This window comes from Podarcis raffonei, chromosome 3 (assembly GCF_027172205.1).
Source record: "Podarcis raffonei isolate rPodRaf1 chromosome 3, rPodRaf1.pri, whole genome shotgun sequence".
Taxonomy (NCBI): domain Eukaryota; kingdom Metazoa; phylum Chordata; class Lepidosauria; order Squamata; family Lacertidae; genus Podarcis; species Podarcis raffonei.
This window is the reverse complement of record NC_070604.1, coordinates 121365438-121390071: the sequence shown is the minus strand read 5'-3', so window position 1 is coordinate 121390071 and position 24634 is coordinate 121365438. Positions and strand designations below refer to the sequence as shown.

The 24634-nt window shown below is 47.2% G+C and overlaps 1 protein-coding gene across 1 annotated transcript in view; it reads left to right on the top strand.

Moving 5' to 3' along the window:
* Positions 1–24634, top strand: part of ELP3 (elongator acetyltransferase complex subunit 3) — a 107208-nt gene that overhangs the window by 28369 nt on the left and 54205 nt on the right. Inside the window, exons 8-9 of the mRNA XM_053383811.1 lie at positions 4951–5112; positions 19304–19430. Of these exons, the coding sequence (XP_053239786.1) occupies positions 4951–5112; positions 19304–19430 (289 nt within the window). The remainder of the gene's footprint in view (positions 1–4950; positions 5113–19303; positions 19431–24634) is intronic.

Below are 24634 nucleotides of genomic sequence, written 5' to 3'. Positions count from 1 at the left end.
TGTGGGAGCTGTTCAGTGGCCATGTTTTGACTCACGTTTGTTAACAGTCACTGCCTGAGTAGTGGAAGTGATGCTTCAAACTCCTTGGGCTGCATTCAGCCAACCCACTGCACTGGCAGAAGTCACCACAAAGGTTCCCAGGGTGCAACAGGAATTCCTCTCCTCCCTCTGCCCACACTATCTCCAAATCTGCTCTGGGGGAAACCCAAAACCATGGTCTTTCAGGTCATAGTACAGCATAGTACACCATACTGACTCTCCAATTTCCTGTCTGGAGTCAAAGGGATAGAGTGGGATACCAGTCCAAACGTGCCCCTCAAAAATAGATCTAGCTGAAGTCGAAGTCTAGGAAAGCATCAGAGGTACGCAACAGTTTATTTAGGATAGGGGCAGCCCAGCCGTGAAATCCACCAGTGCAGTCCTGCTAAGTTAATTTCTTCCAGCTGTAACCTGCTGCATAGTGTTATTCCAACAAACCAGTTACTGCAATGCAGTGTTTCAGCGGTGAGTAGATGGATGCCTGAAAGTGGTATTATGATTAATGCATGAATAATAATATATATATATATAACATTTTGTGTCGTTTTGGAGCCCTTAATTGTGTTCTTCCTCCTAAAGTACCTCTCCTACAACTTCAAAGTAATATGATTAGACTCGAATCCAATAACATTACCCTTTGCCTCCAGCCGCCTAGTTGGGGTGTGTGCACGCACGGTGTATTAGTCATCGGTTGAAGGTTAGCGTTCAATCATTCATTCGCTGAAAACAGAAAGACATCTGGAATCTGCTTCTGTCTTGCAAGGCTGGACTTGGCTGAAGCTGAAAGCCTGTGTTTTGGATCTCATGGAGGAGAGAGAGTAGGCAGCGGGTGGCAGTGGCTGTGGAAAAGAGAGAAAGGATGGGATGGGGCTCTCTGGAGTGTTGAATAGAAACATAGTTGGAAGGGACCCCCCAAAGATCATCTAGTCCAACCCCCTGCAGTGCAGGAATCACAGCTAAAGTTGCCCTGACAGGTGGCCATCCTACCTCTCCAAGCATCCATGTCAGGGGTCAGGGGTCCCTTTAGCTTTAAGATGATTTTGGGATCTGCAAAGTTGGGTGGGTAGCCAAAGAGGAAGATTGCTTATTCTGTAAGTTACAGAAAGGTAGCCGTGTTGGTCTGCCATAGTCAAAACAAAAATTTTTTTTTTTTTTTTTTCCTTCCAGTAGCACCTTAAAGACCAACTAAGTTAGTTCTTGGTATGAGCTTTCGTGTGCATGCAGTAGTGTGCACGTGTGCATGCAGTCGTGTGCACGCATGTAGTGTATCTGAAGAAGTGTGCATGCACACGAAAGCTCATACCAAGAACTAACTTAGTTGGTCTTTAAGGTGCTACTGGAAGGAAAAAAAAAAAAAATTTTTTTTTGTTTATTCTGTAAGGTAAAGGTAAAGGGACCCCTGACCGTTAGGTCCAGTCGTGGCCGACTTTGGGGTCGTTTTATTGACCGAGGGAGACTGCATACAGCTTCCGGGTCATGTGGCCAGCATGACTAAGCCGCTTCTGGTGAACCAGAGCAGCGCACGGAAATGCTGTTTACCTTCTCGCCGGAGTGGTACCTATTTATCTACTTGCACTTCGTGCTTTTGAACTGCTAGGTTGGCAGGAGCAGGGACCGAGCAATGGGAGCTCAACCCGTCGCGGGGATTCGAGCCACCGACCTTCTGATCGGCAAGTCCTAGGCTCTGTAGTTTAACCCTCAGCGCCACCCGCTTATTCTGTACCCAGGGGCTATTAGGATGCAAGTTATGTATTGTTATCTTTCCAACATAGAAAACTGCATTTAGAAAAGACATTCCAGCAGGATCTTAGCATTTGCTTCCAGTAGATCCCAGCAGCGGATTCCTTTCCAGGTGGCCAAACGGCACACGATCTTCTGCGGTGGGGTTTCATGGGGATTTGTAGAGCTTGCTATTCAAGTGAAGATTCACCTGGCAGCGTCGGAGCAGGGTTTGGGGTGCAAGGAAGGCCCCTCCCCTATGGCTCTCATGCATGTGACTCCACTTTTCCTCCTACACAGCTGGAGGCAGACTTCGAAACTTATAGAAGGCAATATAAAAACCAATTAAAAGCGTAAGAGTACAATATGAACTCACTCGGCTGAAATAGCAAAATAACGAGTCTGATAAGAGCAGCCCTGTTCCCCCAAAGCCAGTGCAAAATGATGGGCTTTGTGCCTCTCCCTTAAAAAGAGATGTCTGTAGAGCACATCTATTACTGATTGTTCTCATGGAGGTAATCCTGGCAAGTTTATGAGGAATATCGGTGTTCCCTGGGTTGCAATTTTAAAAATGATTTACAGTGAGCTAATCCATACGTGGGTCAGATTCCCAAAATTGTCGCGAAGTGGTTGCATGTTCTTAATAGCTCAGTTTGCACATAATAACAAACCAGCCTGGTATGTTCCAGCCCTTTGGGGCGACAATTCTCAGCAGCCCTGGCCAGTAAGGCTGTGTGATGCTGATGGGAATTGTAGTCCAAAACAGCTGGACGGCACCCGGTGGGGGTTGTTATTACCCGCCCTTCACCCTAAAGTCCCTGGGTAGGTTACAATGATTCAAAACACAGCATTAAAACAGTTTAAAACAACTGTGTGGTTTCGGGACTGCCTCTCCTGGTATGCCCCGCGGAGTACCTTAAGGTCCATAAATAGCAACACTCTAGAGGAAGTCAGATTAGCCTCAACCAGGGCCAGGGCCTTTTCAATACTGGCTCCAGCCTGGTGGAACGCTCTGTCTCATGAGACCAGGGCCCTGCGGTATCTGATTTCTTTCCGCAGGGCCTGCAAGACAGAGCTGTTCCGCCTGGCCTTTGGTTTGGACTCATTCTGACCCTTATGTTTTCCTCCCTTTATGTGATCTATGTGCTACTTTTTAAAATGAGGCTGCATTTTAAATAGCATTTGAACCTGTATTTTAAATTGGGTTTTTTGTCGTCGTCCCCCATTATGTTTTTACTGTAATTTTTACTGGAGTTAGCCGCCCTGAGCCTGGCTCTGGCTGGGGAGAGTGGGGTATAAATAAACATTATTATTATTATTATTATTATTATTATTATTATTATTATTATTATTTACAGGTAGGTAACTGTGTTGGTCTTCCATAGTCGAAACGAAATAAAAAAATTCCTTCCAGTAGAACCTTAGTGACCAACCAAGTTTGTTATTGGTATGAGTTTTCGTGTGCATGCACAGTTCTTGCTGCTTGTTGTTGCAATAGCAGCACCAAAGTGGAGGTTCTGGGCTTTTCCCCTCTCGGCCTCTCTGCTGCGTTCCAAAGGAAAGCAGAGCAAGACATTTGGCACCAGTTTGGCTGCAGGAGTTGCCAGAAGGAGGCGTACAAGGCCCCATCCAACCGCCTTAGGGACTCGACCCTGGATTCGTGTTGGGTTCACTCCTGAGCCTTTCCTTCCCCTAAAGAGGTTTAGGAAAGAGCTTTCCTTCTCCTAGATGGGCTGCCTTCCCAGGTTGATGAGCCCCGTTTGCCTCTTCACTTCCAGGCACAAAAACAGGGTTGGTTCTAACATTATCAAGGGAAAAACAATGCTGTCCAAGGTTGTAAAGACTGCGGAGAGAATAATTGGGTGCGCTCTTCCCACCTTGGATCAAATCTATGCTTCCAGGTGTCATAAGAAAGCTGCAGAGATAGCGCAGGATAGTGCACACCCCGGAATTGATCTCTTTCAGCTTCTGCCTTCTGGAAGAAGGTACAGGGTTATAAAGACTAGGACTAGCCGCCTGAGAAACAGTTTCTATCTAAATGCGATTTTGGTTTTAAACACAGTGTAAGGTAGTCTCTGTGTGAGTATATTGTATTCAATTATGGGGTATCAGAGTTTTTAGGGGCTAACCAGGCTGGGATAGGAGGCTTGTTGGTTTGTGAATGTTTGATGTAGATTTTTCAACTTCGTTGTTCTGCGTGGGACAATGACAGTAAAGATTATCGTATCTCATCGTATACATGTCAGGTGATAAAGGCCAGGGTAAAGAGCTGTGTCTTCAGGATTCACCAAAAGCTGTAGAGTGATGGTGTCAGGTACAGTGAAGGGGGAAAGTATTTGTTCCCGGCTAAATTTGCCCGTTTGCCCTCTGACGAAGAAATGACCAGTCCATACTTTTAATGGTAGGTTTATTGTAGCTGTGAGAGACAGAATAACAACAGGAAAACCCCCAGAAACCCATAAGACAGAGAATGCCCTCTCCTGACCATCGGCACCCTGAACTTCTGAGCACATCGGAACTGCCAAGAGGGCCCCTTCTGCTGAACCTCTTCCACAAAATCTGTTCTTTCCCCAACCCTCTGGAGCAGATTGCGGGATGTGGGGGGCAGGTAGGGGAGGATGGGGAAGTCTCACTGTGCAGGTGGAAGCCTTTGCACTAACTGTCAGTATCTTGGTTTGTACGTCCAAAATGAAAAAATAGACCTGCGTACGTTTAATTCTTCTGCGGAACAGGATGTACGAAGCAGCCTCGGGAAACGTAGGGGCATCTTTTTCAAAAAGAAAAATGCCCAAGAAGATACCCTCCCTCTCCACAGCCTTTCCATGAGATCGAATTTCAAAACGTTCTCCGAAGCCACAGCCATCTGCTGGTGAGATCGGCTGCCAGCCTGTCCGTCAGCGAAAGCTGTCTGCTTACAGGGCGCCAGGATGATGGGGGATTTGTATTGTAATCAGGCGGTTCTGAGCGCAGATCCGTCACAATTGTCGTAAACACAATTTGCCAACCATATGCTGCGAACCCAACTGTTACAAGGAGCGCCAGCCTTGCCAGTTGTGACACGTCTCCTGTTTGGGGACTCTTTGTTTCTTGGACCATAATATTAACCTCCTTGGCATAATGTAGCAGAGACCTGACTTATATTTCTCTCTCCTGCATCCCTTCCCAACCCCAACCCTTGTCTCTAATCCGCAGATACTCTGAGCGAAGCCTTACAAAGTGCATTGGCATAACTATAGAAACCCGGCCGGATTACTGCCTGAAACGGCACTTGAGCGATATGTTGTCATACGGCTGCACAAGGCTGGAGATTGGCGTGCAGAGTGTCTATGAGGATGTGGCCAGAGACACGAACAGGTAAGGCGAGGGGGCTTTCAAAGGAGACATCCTTGCTCCTTCTCGCTGAACTTCAGATCGGGTAGCAGGGTCTACCAAAAGCTTTTTAATACTCATATTGGTGTGATACCCAGGTAGAACACAGTTCAAAGGCACAGCAAATGCTACACATGGCTGCACCAGTGATCCCACATAAAATCATAGAATTGGAAGGGGTCTCAAGGGTCATCCAGTCCAACCCCCATCAATGCAGGAATCACAGCTAAAGAATCCCTGACAGATGGCCATCCAAGCTCTGCTTGGAAACTTCCAGTGAAGGAGAGTCCACAGCTGTTACCCTCAGAAAGTTCTTTATTTTTATTTTTCATTCATTACATACATCCATACAGCCAGTGTGGTGTAGTGGTTAAGAGCGGTGGATTCGTAATCTGGGGAACTGGGTTCACGTCTCCACTCCTCCACATGCAGCTGCTGGGTGACCTTGGGCCAGTCACACTTCTCTGAAGTCTCTCAGCCCCACTCACCTCACAGAGTGTTTGTTGTGGGGGAGGAAGGGAAAGGAGAATGTTAGCCGCTTTGAGACTCCTTCGGGTAGTGATAAAGCGGGATATCAAATCCAAACTCTTCTACATCTCAAATTCTTAACGTTTACTATATATTCCTCCCTCCCCTCCAGGACTTCCCCCAACTTCCACTTCTGGTTTGTTTCTCTTTTCACCCACTTTGCTATCTCCTAACAGAAAAAAGTTGTTAATGGCATAACACCAAGCCTAAAAACATAAAAATAAAAGTGAATACACCATCCTATTTCACTATTTTCTAAACATTTTCTAATACTAGTAATGTGAATGTTTATTTAAATCCTGCCATCAAGTCTATTGACTTTCTTTGTTTCTGCAAATATAATATAAATGGTTCCCATTCTTTTTCAAAGTCTCTCTTGTCTTTTTCTCTTTGTCTGTCGGTCATTTTTGCCAATTCTGCATAGTTCATCAACTTCTCTTGCCATTGTTCTTTAGTTGGTATTTCTCCAGTCTTCCAATTTTGTGCAATCAACATTATTGCTGCTGTAGTGGCATACATAAATAAAGTCCTCATTTCTTTTGGTATGTCTTGGCCTAAAATACCTAGCAAAAAGGCTTCTGGTTTTTTTTACAAAAGTTATTTTCAACATTTTCTTCAATTCATTGTATATCATTTCCCAGTAGGCTTTTACCTTTTTACAATCCCACCACGTATGATAAAACGTACCTTCTGTTTCACATCCCCAACACTCTTTCTTTTCATTTTTATACATTTTTGCAAATTTAACCGGTGATAGGTACCATCTATAGAAAGTTCTTTTTAAAGTTTAGTCAGAATCTCCTTTCTTGTAACTTGAAGCCATTGCTTCGGGTCCTACCCTTTGGAACAGCAGGATACAAGCTTCCATGTGACAGCCTTCCAGATATCTCTCTAACCTGAAAAACCCAAATATTGCAACCTTTCCTCATAACAGGAGCTGGTCCAGCCACATGGTGATTTTGGCTGCCCTTTTCTGAAGCTTTTTTCCACCACAGAGCCCCAAAAAGTAAAGGAAATAAGGATTATAAAACGTACACAGGAAGGCGTTAGTCATAATAATACTGAATTAATTAACGATAAGGTAGCTTGATTTTTTTTGCTGCACATTGACCAAATTCCTGGGCTAAAACTCTCCGCGGAATGGCAACGGACAAGATTAGTTCTGCCACGCCACGGAGGGTAGAATTGGCATTTGTCCGCCGCGTCCTTTGTATTCCGGGAAGATGCAGCTCAGAAAAACGGAAGCGGATTTGTTCACCTTCTCAGAGTCCAAGAAAGAGATAAAGTGTGTTTGATGAAGTGGAAACACTCCCTCCTCTTGGATAATAGCCTGTTGATGGGGAAAGAAAGGACTCCTTGCTAGAAAAGCTGATTGAGCGGCCATCAGTGGGCCAAAGGGAGCACTGAACAAGGAGCTCACCCCTAGTGACGGAACTGGCCCACATCGTGTGCCACAAGCTATGAGGCAGGGGTGGAGAACCTCAGCCCCAGGGATCAGGTGCGGCCCTCCAGGCATTTCTTTCCAGCCCCAGGCTGCCCCCTGCCCCCATCCCTGCTCAGACGCATTTGCCAGGACAGGACATGCAGCACGCTTAAAGATGCACACAGGTAAATTCTGGAACTCGCTCCCAAAGGTGGCACTGATGGCCACCAACATAGAGGATTGGGCAAATTCTTGGAGGAGGAAAGGTCTGTCTGTGCCATGGGTAGGCAAACTAAAGCCCGGCCGGGGGCTGGATCCTGGAAGCCGGGGGCTTCTAAATCCGACCCACGGACGGTCCGGGAATCAGCGTGTTTTTACATGAGTAGAATGTGCCCTTTTATTTAAAATGCATCTCTGGGTTATTTGTGGGGCCTGCCTGGTGTTTTCACATGAGTTGAATGTGTGCTTTTATTTAAAATGCACCTCTGAGTTATTTGTGGAGCATAGGAATTCATTCTTCTTCTTTTTCCTCAAAATATAGTCCGGCCCCCCCCACAAGGTCTGAGGGACAGTGGACTGGCCCCCTGCTGAAAAGGTTTTGCTGACCCCTGGTCTATGACCGCGAGTCTTCTGCAGCTTCCAGCAACTGGTGTTCTGGAGCATCGCGGCTTCTAATTGTGGAGGCAGATCATAGTCATTATGGTTTCGGGGAACTCAATTGAGTTAGATTCTGTCAATGGAGCAGTATTACAGTGAGAAGGACAAAGGCATTAATTCCCAACAGCAGGGAATGGAACAAGCCCCATCACCCACACGTGTCCATCTGGGGTGGGGTGGGGGGCTTATGAAAGGCCTTCATAATACCTGAAGGAGCGTCTCCACCCCCATCATTCTGCCCAGATGCTGAGGTCCAGCGCCGAGGGCCTTCTGGTGGTTCCCTCACTGCGAGAAGCCAAGTTACAGGGAACCAGGCAGAGGGCCTTCTCAGTAGTGGCGCCTGCCCTGTGGAACGCCCTCCCATCAGATGTCAAAGTGATAAACAACTACCTGACATTCAGAAGACATCTTAAGGCAGCCCTGGTCAGGGAAGTTTTTAATGTGTGACATTTTAGTGTATTTTTGGTCTCTGTGAAAGCCGCCCAGAGTGGCTGGGGAAACCCAGCCAGATGGGCAGGGTACAAATAAATAATAATAATAATTATTATTATTATTATTATTATTATTATTATTATTATTATTCACACAGTGACTGACACACCAGCTCTCAGTTGTGCTGTTAGTCCCCTAACTCTCCCCTCAAGCTGCCTTCCTCTCTGAGTTTCTCCTCTTCCTCCCCAGGAAAGCCCAAGAGATACCCCCCTGCCGCTGGTTCCCTCAACCAGTGGGGTGTTTAGATTCACACTCTTCTTGTCCTGATGGGACAACCCCCTTCAAAAGGAGAATAACTTTTCTTTATGTAAATTTAAGTGAGTTTATGGATTTTGTTTTGTTTATTTATTGCATTTATATGCCCCATTTTCCTCCAAAGAGCTCAACATGGTTCCCTTCCTCCCCATTTTACTCCCACAATATCCTGTGAGGTATGTTGACCTGAGGGACAGCAACCTTAATCCTAGGTTGCTTTGTGACTGAGTGGGGATTCGGACCCTGGTCTCCCTCCCAGGTCCTAGCCTGACACTCCCAGCTGATAAATCACACAAGCTTTAGTTTGGATATTTCCACTGAAGAGCGTATTTTTATTTATGAAGCTGCCGTGCCTTTTCTGCCTACACAAGATTGCCGAATAACAACTTTGTCATAATTCAGGCATATAAAATGCAGCACCTTTGAAAAACCAGTTAAGCGTGGAAATATTGAGAAATGGCAAGGCATAAAATGGAAGCGGGAAGAATATGCAGAGCTAAAGAGAACGTCTTAAGGGAGAACTTGGGGAAGGTGGACCGGGACAGCTTTGATAAGCCCCCCAAGTTGTTGACAGCAGGTAGAAGTCTCTCCTGACCCGTGTTGTTGTTGTTTAGTCGTGTCCAACTCTTTGTGACCCCCTGGACCAGAGCACGCCAGGCACTCCTGTCTTCCACTGCCTCCCGCAGTTTGGTCAAACCCATGCTGGTAGCTTCGAGAACACTGTCCCACCATCTCATCCTCTGTCTTCCCCTTCTCCTTGTGCCCTCCATCTTTCCCAACATCAGGGTCTTTTCCAGGGAGTATTCTCTTCTCATGAGGTGGCCAAAGGATTGGAGCCTCAGCTTCACGATCTGTCCTTCCAGTGAGCACTCAGGGCTGATTTCCTTCAGAATGGATAGGTTTGATCTTCTTGCAGTCCATGGGGCTCTCAAGAGTCTCCTCCGGCACCATAATTCAAAAGCATCAATTCTTCGGCGATCAGCCTTCTTTATGGTCCAGCTCTAGCTCTCTCCAATAATAAAAACCTCAAGGTTAGATTACTGCTTCACATTATACGTGGGGCTGCCTCTGAAGACAGCTAGGAAACTTCAGCTGGTACAGAATTCAACGACCAGGTTGCTCACAGGACAAGACAGTTCAAGCATACGACACAATGATGCCACAACTGCACCAGCTGCCATTTAATTTCCAGGCCCAATTCAAAGTGCTTTTTTTTAACCTATAAAGCCTTAAACGGTACCGCAATACCCCAAAGACTGCTTCTCCCCATATGAACTGACCTGGATCCTGTGATCATTATTCTTTGTGACTGCCTCTGCAAGACGTCTGGAGGGCGGCAACATGAGGTCCAGCGCCGAGGGCCTTCTGGCAGTTCCCTCGCTACGAGAAGCCAAGTTACAGGGAACCAGGCAGAGGGCCTTCTCGGTGGTGGCGCCCGCCCTGTGGAGCACCCACCCATCAGCTGTCAAAGAGATAAACAACTACCTGACATTTAGAAGACATCTGAAGGCAGCCCTGTTCAGGGAAGTTTTTAATGTGTGACATTTTAATGTATTTTTAATCTTTGTTGGAAGCCACCCAGAGTGGCTGTGGAAACCCAGCCAGATGGGTGGACGGGGTATAATAATAATAATTATTATTATTATTATTATTATTATTATTATTATTATTATTATTATTTCCAGTTCCCCATCTTGTACCCGGGCCTTTATCTATCTGCCTCTTTCATATGACTGCAGTCGCTGACCCCTACCCCTTGTGGTTCGCCCCACTGACCATCACTGGGCAGCCCCCTGCCTGCAGCGTGCCTGGCTTCTCTCTCCCCATCCCCGCATCCCTGAACACACCCTCAGGGTGGGTAGAATCTTCTTGGCCTGCCTCTTTGGGCTAATTCACACATGTCACCTATACCAAATCACCAGCAAATGAGTGTTAATAATTAGTCTTAGAGAGAAGAAGCCTCAGCTCAGAAGGGTAAGGAGCAAGCGAGCTCACATCCTTTTTATTTCCCTGCTATTCTGGCACCCGTCATTACTGCTAAGATTTTTCTTCATTGCTGCCCACCCCGTATCCAGCTTTGTCTCCCACCACCACCACAGAAACTCGCTCTCAGGACAGGTGGGGTCAGTGGCAGCCAATTCACACTGTCCCGCCTGCGCCAAATTGCTGCTAAGTCTGTCCAAAGAAACAGAAGCCTTGTGCAGGATCTGCAGCTGCGAAGGGCAAGGGAGCAAGATGTTTGCGTCTCACTTCTGTGCCTTTGATGGCCAGGCTTCTGGCACCTCTGCCATTGCGAAAAAGGCGTTTCTTGAAAAGCCTCTGTTCCTGCCTTTGTTTACTTAACAAGTTGTGCACTTACCCATTTTGTGAGTGTTTCCATTTGAACGCCTTCCCCTTTCCTTTTTTAAACGCCCCTGAGGCTGTAGGCACCAACGAGTGAGCAGAGAACTTTGCTCAGGAAGGCACAGCCATTTCCAAGCGCTGCATTGTCCCATGAATTGCTTGTGTATTGTAATAATACAGTAGGGAAGGGTAATAGCTCAGTGGTGGAACATCTACCGTAAGGCAGTTTCCTATTTTTATTTTTAAAAACCCTCTTGCATCACAATCATTGCCCTCTGGAAGGTTCAGAATATGGGGAGCAAACAACTCCAGACGGAAAGATGTTGTTGTTGGCCTCCGTCTGGCTCAAGAGACAATGGGGAGTGCCTCAATCGCATCACCTGCTGTGGCTGCAGAGACCTGTATCTCATGACTGCTGCCTCCCACATTGTTTTTGCTGCATTAGCAGCACTGAAGTGACCTCCCCAGGGTGCAAGCCGGGCAGTGTGGATGGCTCACCAGACAGCAAGCCCCCCCCCCGCTTGGCCTCTTAAGTGGCGTACAGAAATATAGGATTTGTTGTTGTTGTTGTTTAGTCGTTTAGTCGTGTCCGACTCTTCGTGACCCCCTGGACCAGAGCATGCCAACCTGTCTTCCACTGCCTCCCGCAGTTTGGTCAAACTCATGCTGGTAGCTTCGAGAACACTATCCAACCATCTCGTCCTCTGTCGTCCCCTTCTCCTTGTGCCTTTCATCTTTCCCCATCTTATGTCCTTTAAAGTGCGTTCTAAAAGTTTCTCCTAGCACAGAAAAAGAACACATATTTGGTAAGTTAAAATTGGTTTACTTACGAACTCTCCAAATGCCAGATTCATGTGCTTTTCCACGCATCATTCAAAAAAATTGCACAGGAAGTAAAACTTTGTTTAGTTCCAAAGTGATGAAAGTTTCTAAATTGTTTGTATGGGAATTCAAGAGTGGCTTGTGAGAGCCATGCGGTCTAAACTGGAGCAGCCACCTCAGGCCGCCTCACATGGTGAGCTTGTCAGGTAGACTGAGAGAGAACAGTCCCCGCAAGGTGAGGGGAAGTGGACATAGCTAAGTCTAGAAGAGCAACTTAGTAAAAGGTAAGGGACCCCTGACCATTAGGTCCAGTCGCGGACGACTCTGGCCGAGGGAGCTGCTGTACAGCTTCCAGGTCATGTGGCCAGCATGACTAAGCCGCTTCGGGCAAACCAGAGCAGTGCATGGAAATGCCGTTTACTTTCCCGCTGGAGTGGTACCTATTTATCTACTTGCACTTTGTTTGACGTGCTTTCGAACTGCTAGGTTGGCAGGAGCAGGGACCAAGCAACGGGAGCTCACCCCATCTATGGTAATTCACTCCTTCATGCGTTAATTAGGCTTAAGCACATTGGTTCTATGAGGCTGGCTATCCCACAGAATTTGGGGTAGGTGGGAATTGTAACAATGTGAATGGGAGACAGCCTTTCTATTCATTCTGCAAAGCCTGCCAAGGCATTTTATCCGCGGGGCAATGACGATGCTTCAGTCGTTCGAGGAAATGAAAGCCTTTAGGGTTCGGATCTGTTTGTTTGCTTTCAAATGGTGCAAAATACAAGTCCCAGCTGTTCAGTTTTGGTTAGAGTGTTCTGCTTCTGTTCATGGCTTTATATTGATATGAATTGGGGGTGGGGGGGTGGAGAATGAGAAGCCAGGTCCCTGCTCCCAAGATGCCAACAAATCTTTAAAAATACATAGAGGAGAAAACTGTTGGAGGCAGGAGCAGAACCTGTGGCTTCATTTATGTGGTGCCTAGGGCTTAAGACTTGGTTATAGTGCGTAAGAAGATTAAGAAGAGTCTTTGCAGGATCAGCCCCAAAAAGAAAAGCGATGCTTCTGTATCCCAGATGTTGGAAACTACAGGAGGGAAGAGTTGCTCGTGTGCTCCTGCTTACTGGTTTCCCACAGACATCTGAATGGCCACTGTGTGGCTTTTTCTTTTTAGAGCTTTGGCGGGCACATGTGCTGCCTGCCAGTAAATTTTTTGCTGCCGCAGCCACCCTTAGATTGGTCTGGTTGCTGTGAGTCTGCCTCTCAGTCCAAAGCGGGCTGACTGGGAAGCCAGTGATGGTGAAGCTGAAGTGGGGGGGGGTGGAATACAAAGGCTACCTCGTCTCCGTCAATGGCTACATGAACATGCAGCTTGCAAATGCAGAATAATATATTGACGGTGCATTATCTGGACACCTGACCCGTGTTGTTGTTGTTTACTCGTGTCCGCCTCTTCGTGACCCCCTGGATCAGAGCATGCCAGGCACACCTGTCTTCCACTGCCTCCCACAGTTTGGTCAAACTCATGTTCGTAGCTTCGAGAACACTGTCCCACCATCTCATCCTCTGTCGTCCCCTTCTCCTTGTGCCCTCCATCTTTCCCAACATCAGGGTCTTTCCCAGGGAGTCTTCTCTTCTCATGAGGTGGCCAAAGTCTTGGAGCCTCAGCTTCAGGATCTGTCCTTCCAGTGAGCACTCCGGGCTGATTTCCTTCAGAATGGAGAGGTTTGATCTTCTTGCAGTCCATGGGACTCTCAAGAGTCTCCTCCAGCACCAGAATTCAAAAGCATCAATTCTTCGGCGATCAGCCTTCTTTATGGTCCAGCTCTCACTTCCATACATCACTACTGGGAAAACCAGAGCTTTAACTACACGGACCTTTGTTGACAAGGTGACGTCTCTGTTTTTTAAGATACTGTCTAGGTTTGTCACTGCATTTCTCCCAAGAAGCAGGCGTCTCTTAATTTCGTGGCTGCTGTCACCATCTGCAGTGATCATGGAGCCTAAGAAAGTAAAATCTCTCACTACCTCCATTTCTTCCCCTTCTATTTGCCAGGAGGTGATGGGACCAGTGGCCATGATCTTCGTTTTTTTGATGTTGAGCTTCAGACCATATTTTGCGCTCTCCTCTTTCACCCTCATTAAAAGGTTCTTTAATTCCTCCTCACTTTCTGCCATCAAGGTTGTGTCATCTGCATATCTGAGGTTGTTGATATTTCTTCCGGCAATCTTAATTCCGGCTTGGGATTCATCCAGCCCAGCCTTTTGCATGATGAATTTTGCATATAAGTTAAATAAGCAATAATGTCCTTTATATTAGGGGTGTGGAAGAAGAAGATGGAGAAATGAGAGAATAACTATTTTGGGGGGAAAGTTGTTTTTTAACTGTGCTAAGAAATTTAGTTGTCCGGTTTTGCTTTTTAAAGGTTTTGTCAAGTGACATTTTTTAATGGCCAAAAAAATAAACATTGTCATTGAAGAAAAATTACCACTATGGAAGAAAAAAATGAAATAAAAATGGATGGCCACTGTGAGAACAGGATGCTGGACTAGATGGGCCATTGGCCTGATCCAGCGGGCTCTTTTTATGTTCTTATGAGATGCTTGCTTCTGTTGGGATACTGCCAGGGAGATAAAGTCCATCTGAGCCCCCAAGCTCGGTGCCGGACGATCCATCGACCTCCCGTAGTCAGGCAATATCAGCAATTTAGCGACACTAAGCCTCAGGCTTAGTGCACACTCTGACAGCAGAATTCACACAGCAAAAAGTTGCACAAGCATGAGAGCAGAACATGCATATTTACAGTTTTATTCAGCGTTGGTCAGAACAAAGAAGGCATGACCGTCTGCTCCGACTGCTCAGGCAAAACAGACAGAAAACGAAAGGAACATACAACATAAACATCCTGTGAGACAGGAACTTACGCAGGCTGTTATACAAACATCCTGCTCCCTTTTAAGGTGGAACGGAAATATCCTAACATCCTCCCCCTTTCCGTGTAACCTGTAGTACCTGTGGTTCAACCCAATTGCAACCTTTGTGCGTAAACCTTCAGTTGTTCTCTGTTAACAACCTTAGACAACAGATCAGCAGGAATTTCATTTCCTGGCATGTAGGACACCTGAATGAGTCCTTTCTGAATACACTCCCTTGCACGATGTAGCTTAATCTGCAAGTACTTGGTCCTTTGCTTGCAACTCTCCGAGTTCAGCAAAGCCAAACAAGATCTATTGTCTTGATACACTTGTATAGGACATTTCACAGAAACCCCAATGTCCTTAAACAGTTGCATCAACCATTCACAATCCATGAGTGAAAATGACAGAGCATTGAGTTCTGCTTCACAGGAACTTAGGCTAACTGTCGTCTGCTTTTTGCACAACCAGTCAAACAGGCAGTGGTTGTACATGTAGCATACTCCAGAAGTGCTCGTACCATCTGTGGTGTCACTTCCAAAACTTGCATCTGCAAAGATTTCAAGACCTCCAGTCTTCTGACTGGTGTACCTCAGCCTGTAGTGCATAGTCCCTTTCAAATACCGGGCTATGCGCTTCAGAGCTTTCCAATCCTGAACAGTAGGATTGTTAGCATGTCTGCTCAGCAGGTTAGTGCTTACAGCAATGTCAGGTCTCGAACATCTAGCAATGAAATTCAGCTTGCCTAGAATGCATCTGTACAGCGTTGTGTCAGAAAACGCTTCAGCAGTACTATCTACCTGGTAACCTGTCACCATCGGTGTGTCTGCTGGGTTTGCATCAACCAAATTCAACCTGGTTAATACATCAGCAATTTTCTGTGTTTGGTGTACCAGAAAATTACCTGCTTGATCCCTCTCCACCTGCAGAGAAAGATAGTTGGATACCTCACCAAGATCCTTCATGTCAAAGTGCTCCTTCAGCTGAGCTAGGGTGCTTTGGTAAAAAGCCTGATTCTTCCAAAACATCAGAAGATCATCAACAAAACATAAACAATACAGTTTGTTTTGCCCCTCCTCCTTGACAAACACACATGGATCAGCTTTGCCCTGGTGAAAACCTAGAGAAAGCAACGTTTCAGTGAGTTTTGTGTTCCAACACCTGGCACTCTGCTTGAGACCATATAAGGATTTCCGCAGTTTACAGACCATTCCCTTCTGTATCTGCATTCCATCAGGTGGAAGCATGTACAGCTCCTCCCCCAAAATCCCGTACAAAAAAGCTGTATTTATGTCATGATGGGAAACATGCAGTTTCTCCTCCGCAGCGATCTTGAGCATCAGCCGAATGCTCTCATATTTGACCGTGGGTGAGTAGGTCTCGTGGTAATCCTGCCCTGGTACCTGTGAAAAACCTCTGGCAACCAATCTGGCTTTGTGCCTGACAACCTTGCCATTCTGGTCTGTCTTGGCCTTGAAGACCCATTTGCTGCCAACCAGTCTCATCCCTGGGACTACCGGTACCAGCTCCCAAGTTTGGTTCCTGTTCAAGGAATCAACTTCAGCCTTCATGGCATTAAGCCAAGGCTCAGCATCTTTAGAGGTTAACTCCTGGACCTCTTTGAAGCTTGAAGGTTCCCACACCTTCTCTGAGCTACTAAGAACAGCAGTTGCCGTCTTAGCAAACTCATCAGCAAATCTCTTCGGAGGTTTGCCCTTGGTCGCCCTTTCAGACCTGCGAACCAGACGCAAGTCTTCTGGACTCATCTCCTCCTTCTTAGGAGAATAGTGACCAATGGTGAACAGTGGTTCTTCCAGTTCATTGTCAGACTCATCAGATGGTCTGACTGAGGCCTTTGCACTCTTGTAGTCTGCTGTGTCATCACTGTCACTGACAGCAGCAGCAGCGCCGCCCACTGAACTGGAATCCGAACTCTGATCATCATCATCATCATCATCATCATCCTCATCCTCAGTTTCCTCAGCTTTCTCAGCATGATCTGCTTTCTTCACATCACCTTCATCCTCCTCTGGGTAACTCTGGAAAATTCCCACATTTTCCCCCCACTTAGGATTGTACTCAACACTCCTCGTGAACTTAATGGATTTAGAGTTAGTCATCCATACCCTGTATGCACCTTTTTCGTACCCCATGAACAAACCATGTGCCCCACGCTTCCCAAGCTTGTTGCTTTGTGGGGTGTGCACCCACATGTCAGAACCAAAGATTCTCAAGTGCTTGGTGTTAGGTTTCTTACCAAACATCTTCTCATAGGGAGTGCAGCCAATAGGTGATGACAGTCTCCTGTTAAAAGTATAAACAAAATTTGCCAAAGCCTCCCCCCAAAACTTCTCAGGGAGATTGGCATCATGCAACAAGGTTTTTATCCCTTGCAGCAACGTTTGATTTGCTCTCTCCGCAAGCCCATTCATCCATGGCGATCTAGGCGTTGACAAGTCATGCTGGATTCCCTTCTCAGTCAGGAAAGCTTCAAACTGCTGAGAAGTGAATTCCCCGCCTCGATCAGTAAACAGACAACCAATACGTTTACCGTGAGCATTCTCCAACCAAGCACAGAACGCCTTGAACCTAGGAAATGCTTGCGATTTCTGCTCGAGCATAAACACATGAATGTACCTGGAAAAAGAATCAATTAGAACCATAAAGTACCTTGCTCTACCCAAAGAGGGCGCTAGAGGACCTACCAGGTCTGCGTGAACAAGCTGGTAGGGTTTGGAAGCCTGCCTGCTAGATTCCTTGCCTTTTGGAGCAACCTTCACCTTGTTCTCTGCACAAGATACACATTTCATGTGAAACTTACAAGGTTTGATGTCCAAACCTTCAACCAACTCAGGCATCTTGGCTAGCGCTTGCCAAGAGAGGTGACAAAATCTGCGATGTGCATCATGAATGCATCCTGCATGAAGAACCTTGTTAGTTTGTGCAACACAACAAGTATCAGCATTAGATATAACAGCATTGTCATCATAAGTTAGACTGAACAAACCATCCATCAACTTTGCATGCAAAATGTCCTCTTTGCCTTTTCTGATGACACAGACAGTCCTCTTGAAGGAAACCTCAAAACCACGCCCAGTCAGCTGTGGTACACTAATCAAATTGTCCGCAGCTCCTGGAACAAAAAGTACATCTCTGATGGTTGTATGCAGACTAGCAAGTTTCACAGTCCCAACTCCTGCAGCTTGCAAAGTCCTTCCATCAGCCAGCTGGACCTCTCCATCTTGAGGTGTGAAGGAGATGAACAGATGGCGGTCTTTGGTGAGATGCCGCGTCGCCCCAGAGTCCACAACAAACCTGGCCTTGGCCTTGTTTCCCACCGACGTGGGCTTTTGCAGCTTGCCTTTAGCCTTTGGTGAAGCTGTGCCAGCAAACATAGCCTTGTTTTCCACTGGCGAGGGCTTTTGCAACTTGCCCCCCTGCTCCTGGCCATCAGACGTGCCTTTAGCCTTTGGTGGAGCTGTGCCAGCAAACATAGCCTTGTTTTCCACTGGCATGGGCTTTTGCAACTTGCCCCCCCCCGCTCCTGGCCACCTGCAAGCATCTTTCTCTGTTTACATCTGGTCTTCCGGCCTCTGCAAAGGCTCTGACCTTGGTTCTCACGAGAAACAGAGCTCTCAGCTGCCGACTCCTTGGCTCCCCCTGGAGGCTGGAATGCTGCCTGGGATGACGTGGCAGTCTTCTCCCCCTGCAGCTTGCAATCGGTGCCCTCAGCATCCCTGCATTCACTAGCATTCTGGGAAACAGCCAGGACCTCCGACGCATTCAAACACTGGGCTGGGATTATTGGCTGGTGGGCCTTTTTCAAAGCATCCCACATGTCACGTGCCGTGAGATTTCCAGCAAGCGTCTTTATTTCCTCCAGAGAGACGGATAAGACTATAACATCAACGGCCCTCGAATCCTGGGCCTGCCATTTCTCTGTCCGAGGAACTGGAGTGGCTTCTGATATAGTATGCCAAACTCCAAACTGACGCAGCAAACTCTCACACCATTTTGCCCAGGTCTGATAGTTGTGCTGATTTAACTTAGGGCACTCAGTGGCCTCCGAAGCTTGGAAAAACTCCATTCCAGCTTTTTACGTGAGCCGTTATGCCTCCAAAGACTTCTTATCTCGGCAGCTCATAAATCACGATGCCTCTGGCTCGGCTCCCAGGCCAATTAGCTTTGCCGGACATCAAAGACTTCTTCCGCGGCAAACAGAAAAGCCTCTGCTTTCGCTTTTCCAACATACCTTTCAGCAGTCTGTCGCTGTCTTACTCTCCTGCAAGTGCCGTGAATCTGGGCCCGAAACCTGTTGTTGGGATACTGCCAGGGAGATAAAGTCCATCTGAGCCCCCAAGCTCGGTGCCGGACGATCCATCGACCTCCCGTAGTCAGGCAATATCAGCAATTTAGCGACACTAAGCCTCAGGCTTAGTGCACACTATAACAGCAGAATTCACACAGCAAAAAGTTGCACAAGCATGAGAGCAGAACATGCATATTTACAGTTTTATTCAGCGTTGGTCAGAACAAAGAAGGCATGACCGTCTGCTCCGACTGCTCAGGCAAAACAGACAGAAAACGAAAGGAACATACAACATAAACATCCTGTGAGACAGGAACTTACGCAGGCTGTTATACAAACATCCTGCTCCCTTTTAAGGTGGAACGGAAATATCCTAACAGCTTCTGTGTGTGCATCCACATTTCTAACCCTCATTTCCTCCTCTCTTCCCCCTCCCCCAGGGGCCATACGGTGAAGGCTGTGTGCGAATCATTCCATCTAGCCAAAGACGCCGGGTTCAAAGTGGTGGCCCACATGATGCCAGACCTGCCCAACATGGGACTCGAGAGGGACATCGACCAGTTTGTGGTAAGAGTGGCTCAAGGGCACAGGTTGCTTCTGTCTGAACTCGTTTTGGCTGCTGTTCCGTTGGCCTCTTATTATGGTCCTTTCTCGGGGTTGGGGGAAGACACAGTTCAGAGTCAAGGTTGAAGGGCTGAAAGGGTAACCAAGGTCCCTTCCCCATGAACTCCCAGATTCCCTTCTCTATCAGGAACCTGACTAACTTGCAATAATAATAATAAATTTTATTTATACCCCGCCCTCCCCGGCCAGAGCCGGGCTCAGGGCGGCTAACACCAGTAAAATTACAGTTAAAACATAATAGGGGAGGGTGGAAAAACCAATTTAAAATACAGGTTGAAATGCAATTTAAAATGCAGCCTCATTTTAAAAGTAGCCCATAGATCAAAACCAAAAGGGGAGGGAAACATAAGGGTCAGACTGAGTCCAAACCAAAGGCCAAGCGGAACAGCCTGACCCCCTCCTTTGGCAATCCTCATAGAACTCTAGCCCGATGGTTGCCATTAATTTGATTTGAACTGATTTAATAATGAAATGATTTTAGAATGTTGTGTTATTTTACTGTTGTTAGCCGCTCTGAACCCGGCTTCGGCTGGGGAGGGCGGGGTATAAATAAAATTTTATTATTATTATGCTTCCCCTATGGCAGAGGGAAGGGCATTCCAGAATGCCAGGGGCAATGCTCCATAGGGTGCACGACTGCAAGTAATATTTCCCCAGGTAATCTAAGCTGGGGAGATGGAACATCTGTGGCTGTCCAGCTGCTGTTGAACTCTCCTGTCATCCACAGCCTTCATGAGCAATGCCCAGAGATGATAGGAGTTACAGTCGAACATCACCTGTTGCATCTCTGGTTCTCCACCCCTGATCTGAGTGATGCTATATATGCTACGACAGGGACTGGTGGTCTTTCAGTTAACGGTCCTTGCTATGAATCGGCGGAGAGGTCCCATTGCTTCCGAGATCTTCATTGTTAAATAGATTAGACGGATTATAAATCTTCCAATAATAGCACCGGCTGCCTGAATGCTTCCTGTCTTGTGTGAGGCTTCATTTAGTTCATCATCTATCTCTGCGATAATGAGAATCTGAAGATGGAGCGCCTTGGTAATCTCTCTCCCTGGAATTGCCAAGCAGATCAATAGCCATGTCCGGGGGTTTTTGGTTCTTTATGCACCGCTTGAAGGATGCGAGATCAAGAATGCAGCAACGTCAACAGTTACCCTGAGCAGAGGGGAAATGCTGCTTTCCTGACAGTGTTAGAAGTTGTGTGTTGTTGTTTTTCTAGAAGTTGGAGTTTTTCACTGCGCTGGAGGCAGCTTATTCCTCCAGCCTGATGTACTTGGACCTCTTAGGCGTTAACATAAACCGTTTCACAGTTGAAGGCAGCAATGCTTCTGAATGCCAGTTGCTGGAAGCCAGTCTTCCCCATGCCCCAGAATTTATTTTTTTAATTTAATCAAAGTATATATATGCCGTTAAAGCTATGGTTTCCCAGTAGTGATGTATGGAAGTGAGAGCTGGACCATAAAGAAGGCTGATGGCCAAAGAATTGATGCTTTTGAATTATGGTGCTGGAGGAGACTCTTGAGAGTCCCATGGACTGCAAGAAGATCAAACCTCTCCATTCTGAAGGGAATCAGCCCTGAGTGCTCACTGGAAGGACAGATCCTGAGGCTGAGGCTCCAGTACTTTGGCCACCTCATGAGAAGAGAAGACTCCCTGGAAATGACCCTGATGTTGGGGAAGATGGAGGGCACAAGGAGAAGGGGACGACAGAGGACGAGATGGTGGGACAGTGTTCTCGAAGCTACCAGCATGAGTTTGACCAAACTGCGGGAGGCAGTGGAAGACAGGAGTGCCTGGTGTGCTCTGGTCCAGGGGGTCACGAAGAGTCGGAGAGACTAAATGACTAAACAACAACAACAAATGGAAGGAGAGATGCAGGTGGCGCTGTGGGTTAAACTTGCCGATCAGAAGCTTGGCGGTTTGAATCCCTGCGACGGGCTGAGCTCCCGTTGCTTGGTCCCTGCTCCTGCCAACCTAGCAGTTCGAAAGCACGTCAAAGTGCAAGTAGATAAATAGGTATCACTCCGGCGGGAAGGTAAACGCCGTTTCCGTGCGCTGCTCTGGTTTGCCAGAAGCGGCTTAGTCATGCTGGCCACATGACCCGGAAGCTGTACGCCAACAACAATATATATGCCACCAACTCGCATAAAATACCCAGGCAGTGTAATAATAATACAGCCAATTCTATTATTAGAAGATTTATAATCCGTCTAATCTCTAACAATGAAGATCTCAGAAATGTAGGGTACATATGGCAAGACACCCGTAAAAACAAAACAGAACGATCGTTAAAATGATGGAAGAAGAGTAAACAGCTGCATAGGCCTGTCTGCATGAAAAGGGCTTCGGGAGGCGCCTGACACCGGAATGCAGCAAAAGGGGGGAATCCCGAGTGCATCTTTTCCTGCGTTCATCTCTCCTCTCAATTCTGTTCCGAACAACAAGTGTGATTCATGGATCATCCCCGCCTCCACCCCCTCCCTCCCTCCCTCCATCCGTCTACCCCCTGGGTCGCCTCATTTTTCATCTGTGACGACAACTCACAAGTGCGCCTTTTTATTGCCTGATGCGGTCTTGAGGTGCAGGCTCTGTTAAAAACCTCATTAATCCTGCCGAGCGCTTGATTTATGCCAGCTATTAATCTGATCGTTTTATAAACTCCCCTACTGGCCCGTCAAAGCGAATTGCCTCGGCCAGCCATTGCCAACCCGAGGCCCCCTCCCCTTCTTTTGGACTGCCGCTCCCTAACCATTGGCCATGCTGGCTGCGACTGAGTGGGAGTCCAGCAGCACCTGAAGGACACCATGTTAGCAAAGGCCAACCTAAACCTTTAAGTAAGGGGGTGGACCACCAGAACTGATGGATGTCCAAGGAGGATTGAAGACAGATAAAAAAAAGTCCTTCACACAGCAGACAGTTAAACTACTACTACTACTACTATTATTATTATTATTATTATTATTATTATTATTATTATTATTATTATTATCATCATCATCATCATCATCCCACCCATCTGGCTGGGATTCCCCTGCCACTCTGGGCGGCTTCCAACATTAAATATTCAATATTTTTTAATATTGAATTCTGGTGCTGGAGGAGACTCTTGAGAGTTCCATGGACTGCAAGAAGATCTGAAGGAACCTCTCCTTTCTGAAGGAAATCAGCCCTGAGTGCTCACTGGAAGGACAGATCCTTAAACTGAGGCTCCAATACTTTGGCCACCTCATGAGAAGAGAAGACGCCCTGGAGAAGACCCTGATGTTGGGAAAGATGGAAGGCACAAGGAGAAGGGGATGACAGAGGATGAGATGGTTGGATGGTGTTCTTGAAGCTACCAGCATGAGTTTGACCAAGCTGCGGAAGGCAGTGGAAGACAGAAGTGCCTGGTGTGCTCTGGTCCAGGGGGTCACAAAGAGTCGGACACGACTAAACAACAACAAAGTCTAGGATGCAGCTAGAAAAAGAATATCAGCTATTGTGGCAAGGTTAGGGCAATATGATTCGCAGGCACCGTTGCCTCTCTCCAGAGACACAATAACTGCTCATGCATGAGGATGCTCTGGGTGAGTGATGGCCTGTGAGAGCACGAGGCTTCCGGCTTGGGAATCAACATTATATTGGAATTTGGCCATTTGCAGTTGGGTTCACAGGTGAGAGGGCCACAATTAAACGAACACCGTTGACTTTTCCTCTTGCAGTTATTTAACATGTTTGAAATGTCAGGGATGCAACAGAAACAATTAATTCATAGGCAGAATGGAGGCGAGGGCTGCAAATGTTCATCGCTCAGACCTCTAAGTTGCCCTGTGAACTATGGATTCATGATTCATAAGCAGTCCTTGCTGGAAGGGTGAGGGTTGGGGAGTTTTGTTGATTTTGAGTTGCAAAGAAAGAAAGAAAGAAAGAAAGAAAGAAGGAAGGAAGGAAGGAGCAACAGAAGTTTGTCAGTTATTCATAGAATGGCCAGGAAGTTTTGGTGTTTGGGGAGAGGGGATAAGCCTTCATCACACAGTCCATAGCTCATGCACACACATTGTGCTTGGGGCTGTACAGTGTGAGCAACACACGAGCACCGAGATCTAGGAAAACAGTCTAAAAATATTTAGTGCCTGCTGCCAAGACGCTTATTTATCAAAAGGAGAAGGTGTGCGTGTGTGTGAGAGAGAGACAGAGAGATCAGCCATTAAGTTGTCCATAGTTCAGCTGACTGCAATTTGTCTGCAATTGAAAGCGATTATTTCAGGCACTTAGGGAGCGTTGAACAAAGCTCTAGAAAGCATTTTCAGAGGCCTGATCACCTCAGCACCTTCTGGCCTGACCTTGATAATGTGCCTGCGGGGAAGTCACAGGACGGATTTGGCACACAGTCGCTGCTGCCTGCCAAAAAAAGGGTTTTCGAGGGACGGGAGATTTCGCGGCGCCGGTTTAAAAACGACTCGGGATCAAGTTGCCTTGTTCATGCAAGGATGGAGAGAAGGCACCTTCCTTCCTTCCCTTTTATTTCTAGTTTTTAAATCCACATCTACAGATCTACAGCACAGGGATGGGTGACATTTCTCAGCCCGAGGGCCTGATTCCCTTTTGCGCAGCTTTCTGGGGGCCACACGCCAGCGGTGGGCAGGGCCAGTGGCAGAAGTAGGCAGGGCAACAAATGTAAATCTTACCTTTGTGCAGGAGGCTAGTTTCTATGCACACTCCCTCTCCTCCATCCTAGGCAAACCACAGCAGACACACCCCACAGCCAGGGCAAGAACATGGTGCCAGGCAGGATCATTGAGGGGGTGGGGCCTGTGGAGGATCCTGGGGGCCAGCGAGGACTACATCTGGCTCCTGGCTTGAGGTTCCCCATCCCTGCTGCAGCAGAAGCACCAGAGGCCTGAGGGGTTCGTTGGCCAGTTTGAGCCAGTATGAGACGTTCAGGCACATCCTGCTCTACTGGCCAGATGCCCTTCTAGTCCCACAACCCTCCTTGTTGTTGTTGTTGTTGAGTCGTTTAGTCGTGTCCGACTCTGACCCCCTGGACCAGAACACGCCAGGCACTCCTGTCTTCCACTGCCTCCCGCAGTTTGATCAAACTCATGCTGGTAGCTTCAAGAACACTGTCCCACCATCTCGTCCTCTGTCATCCCCTTCTCCTT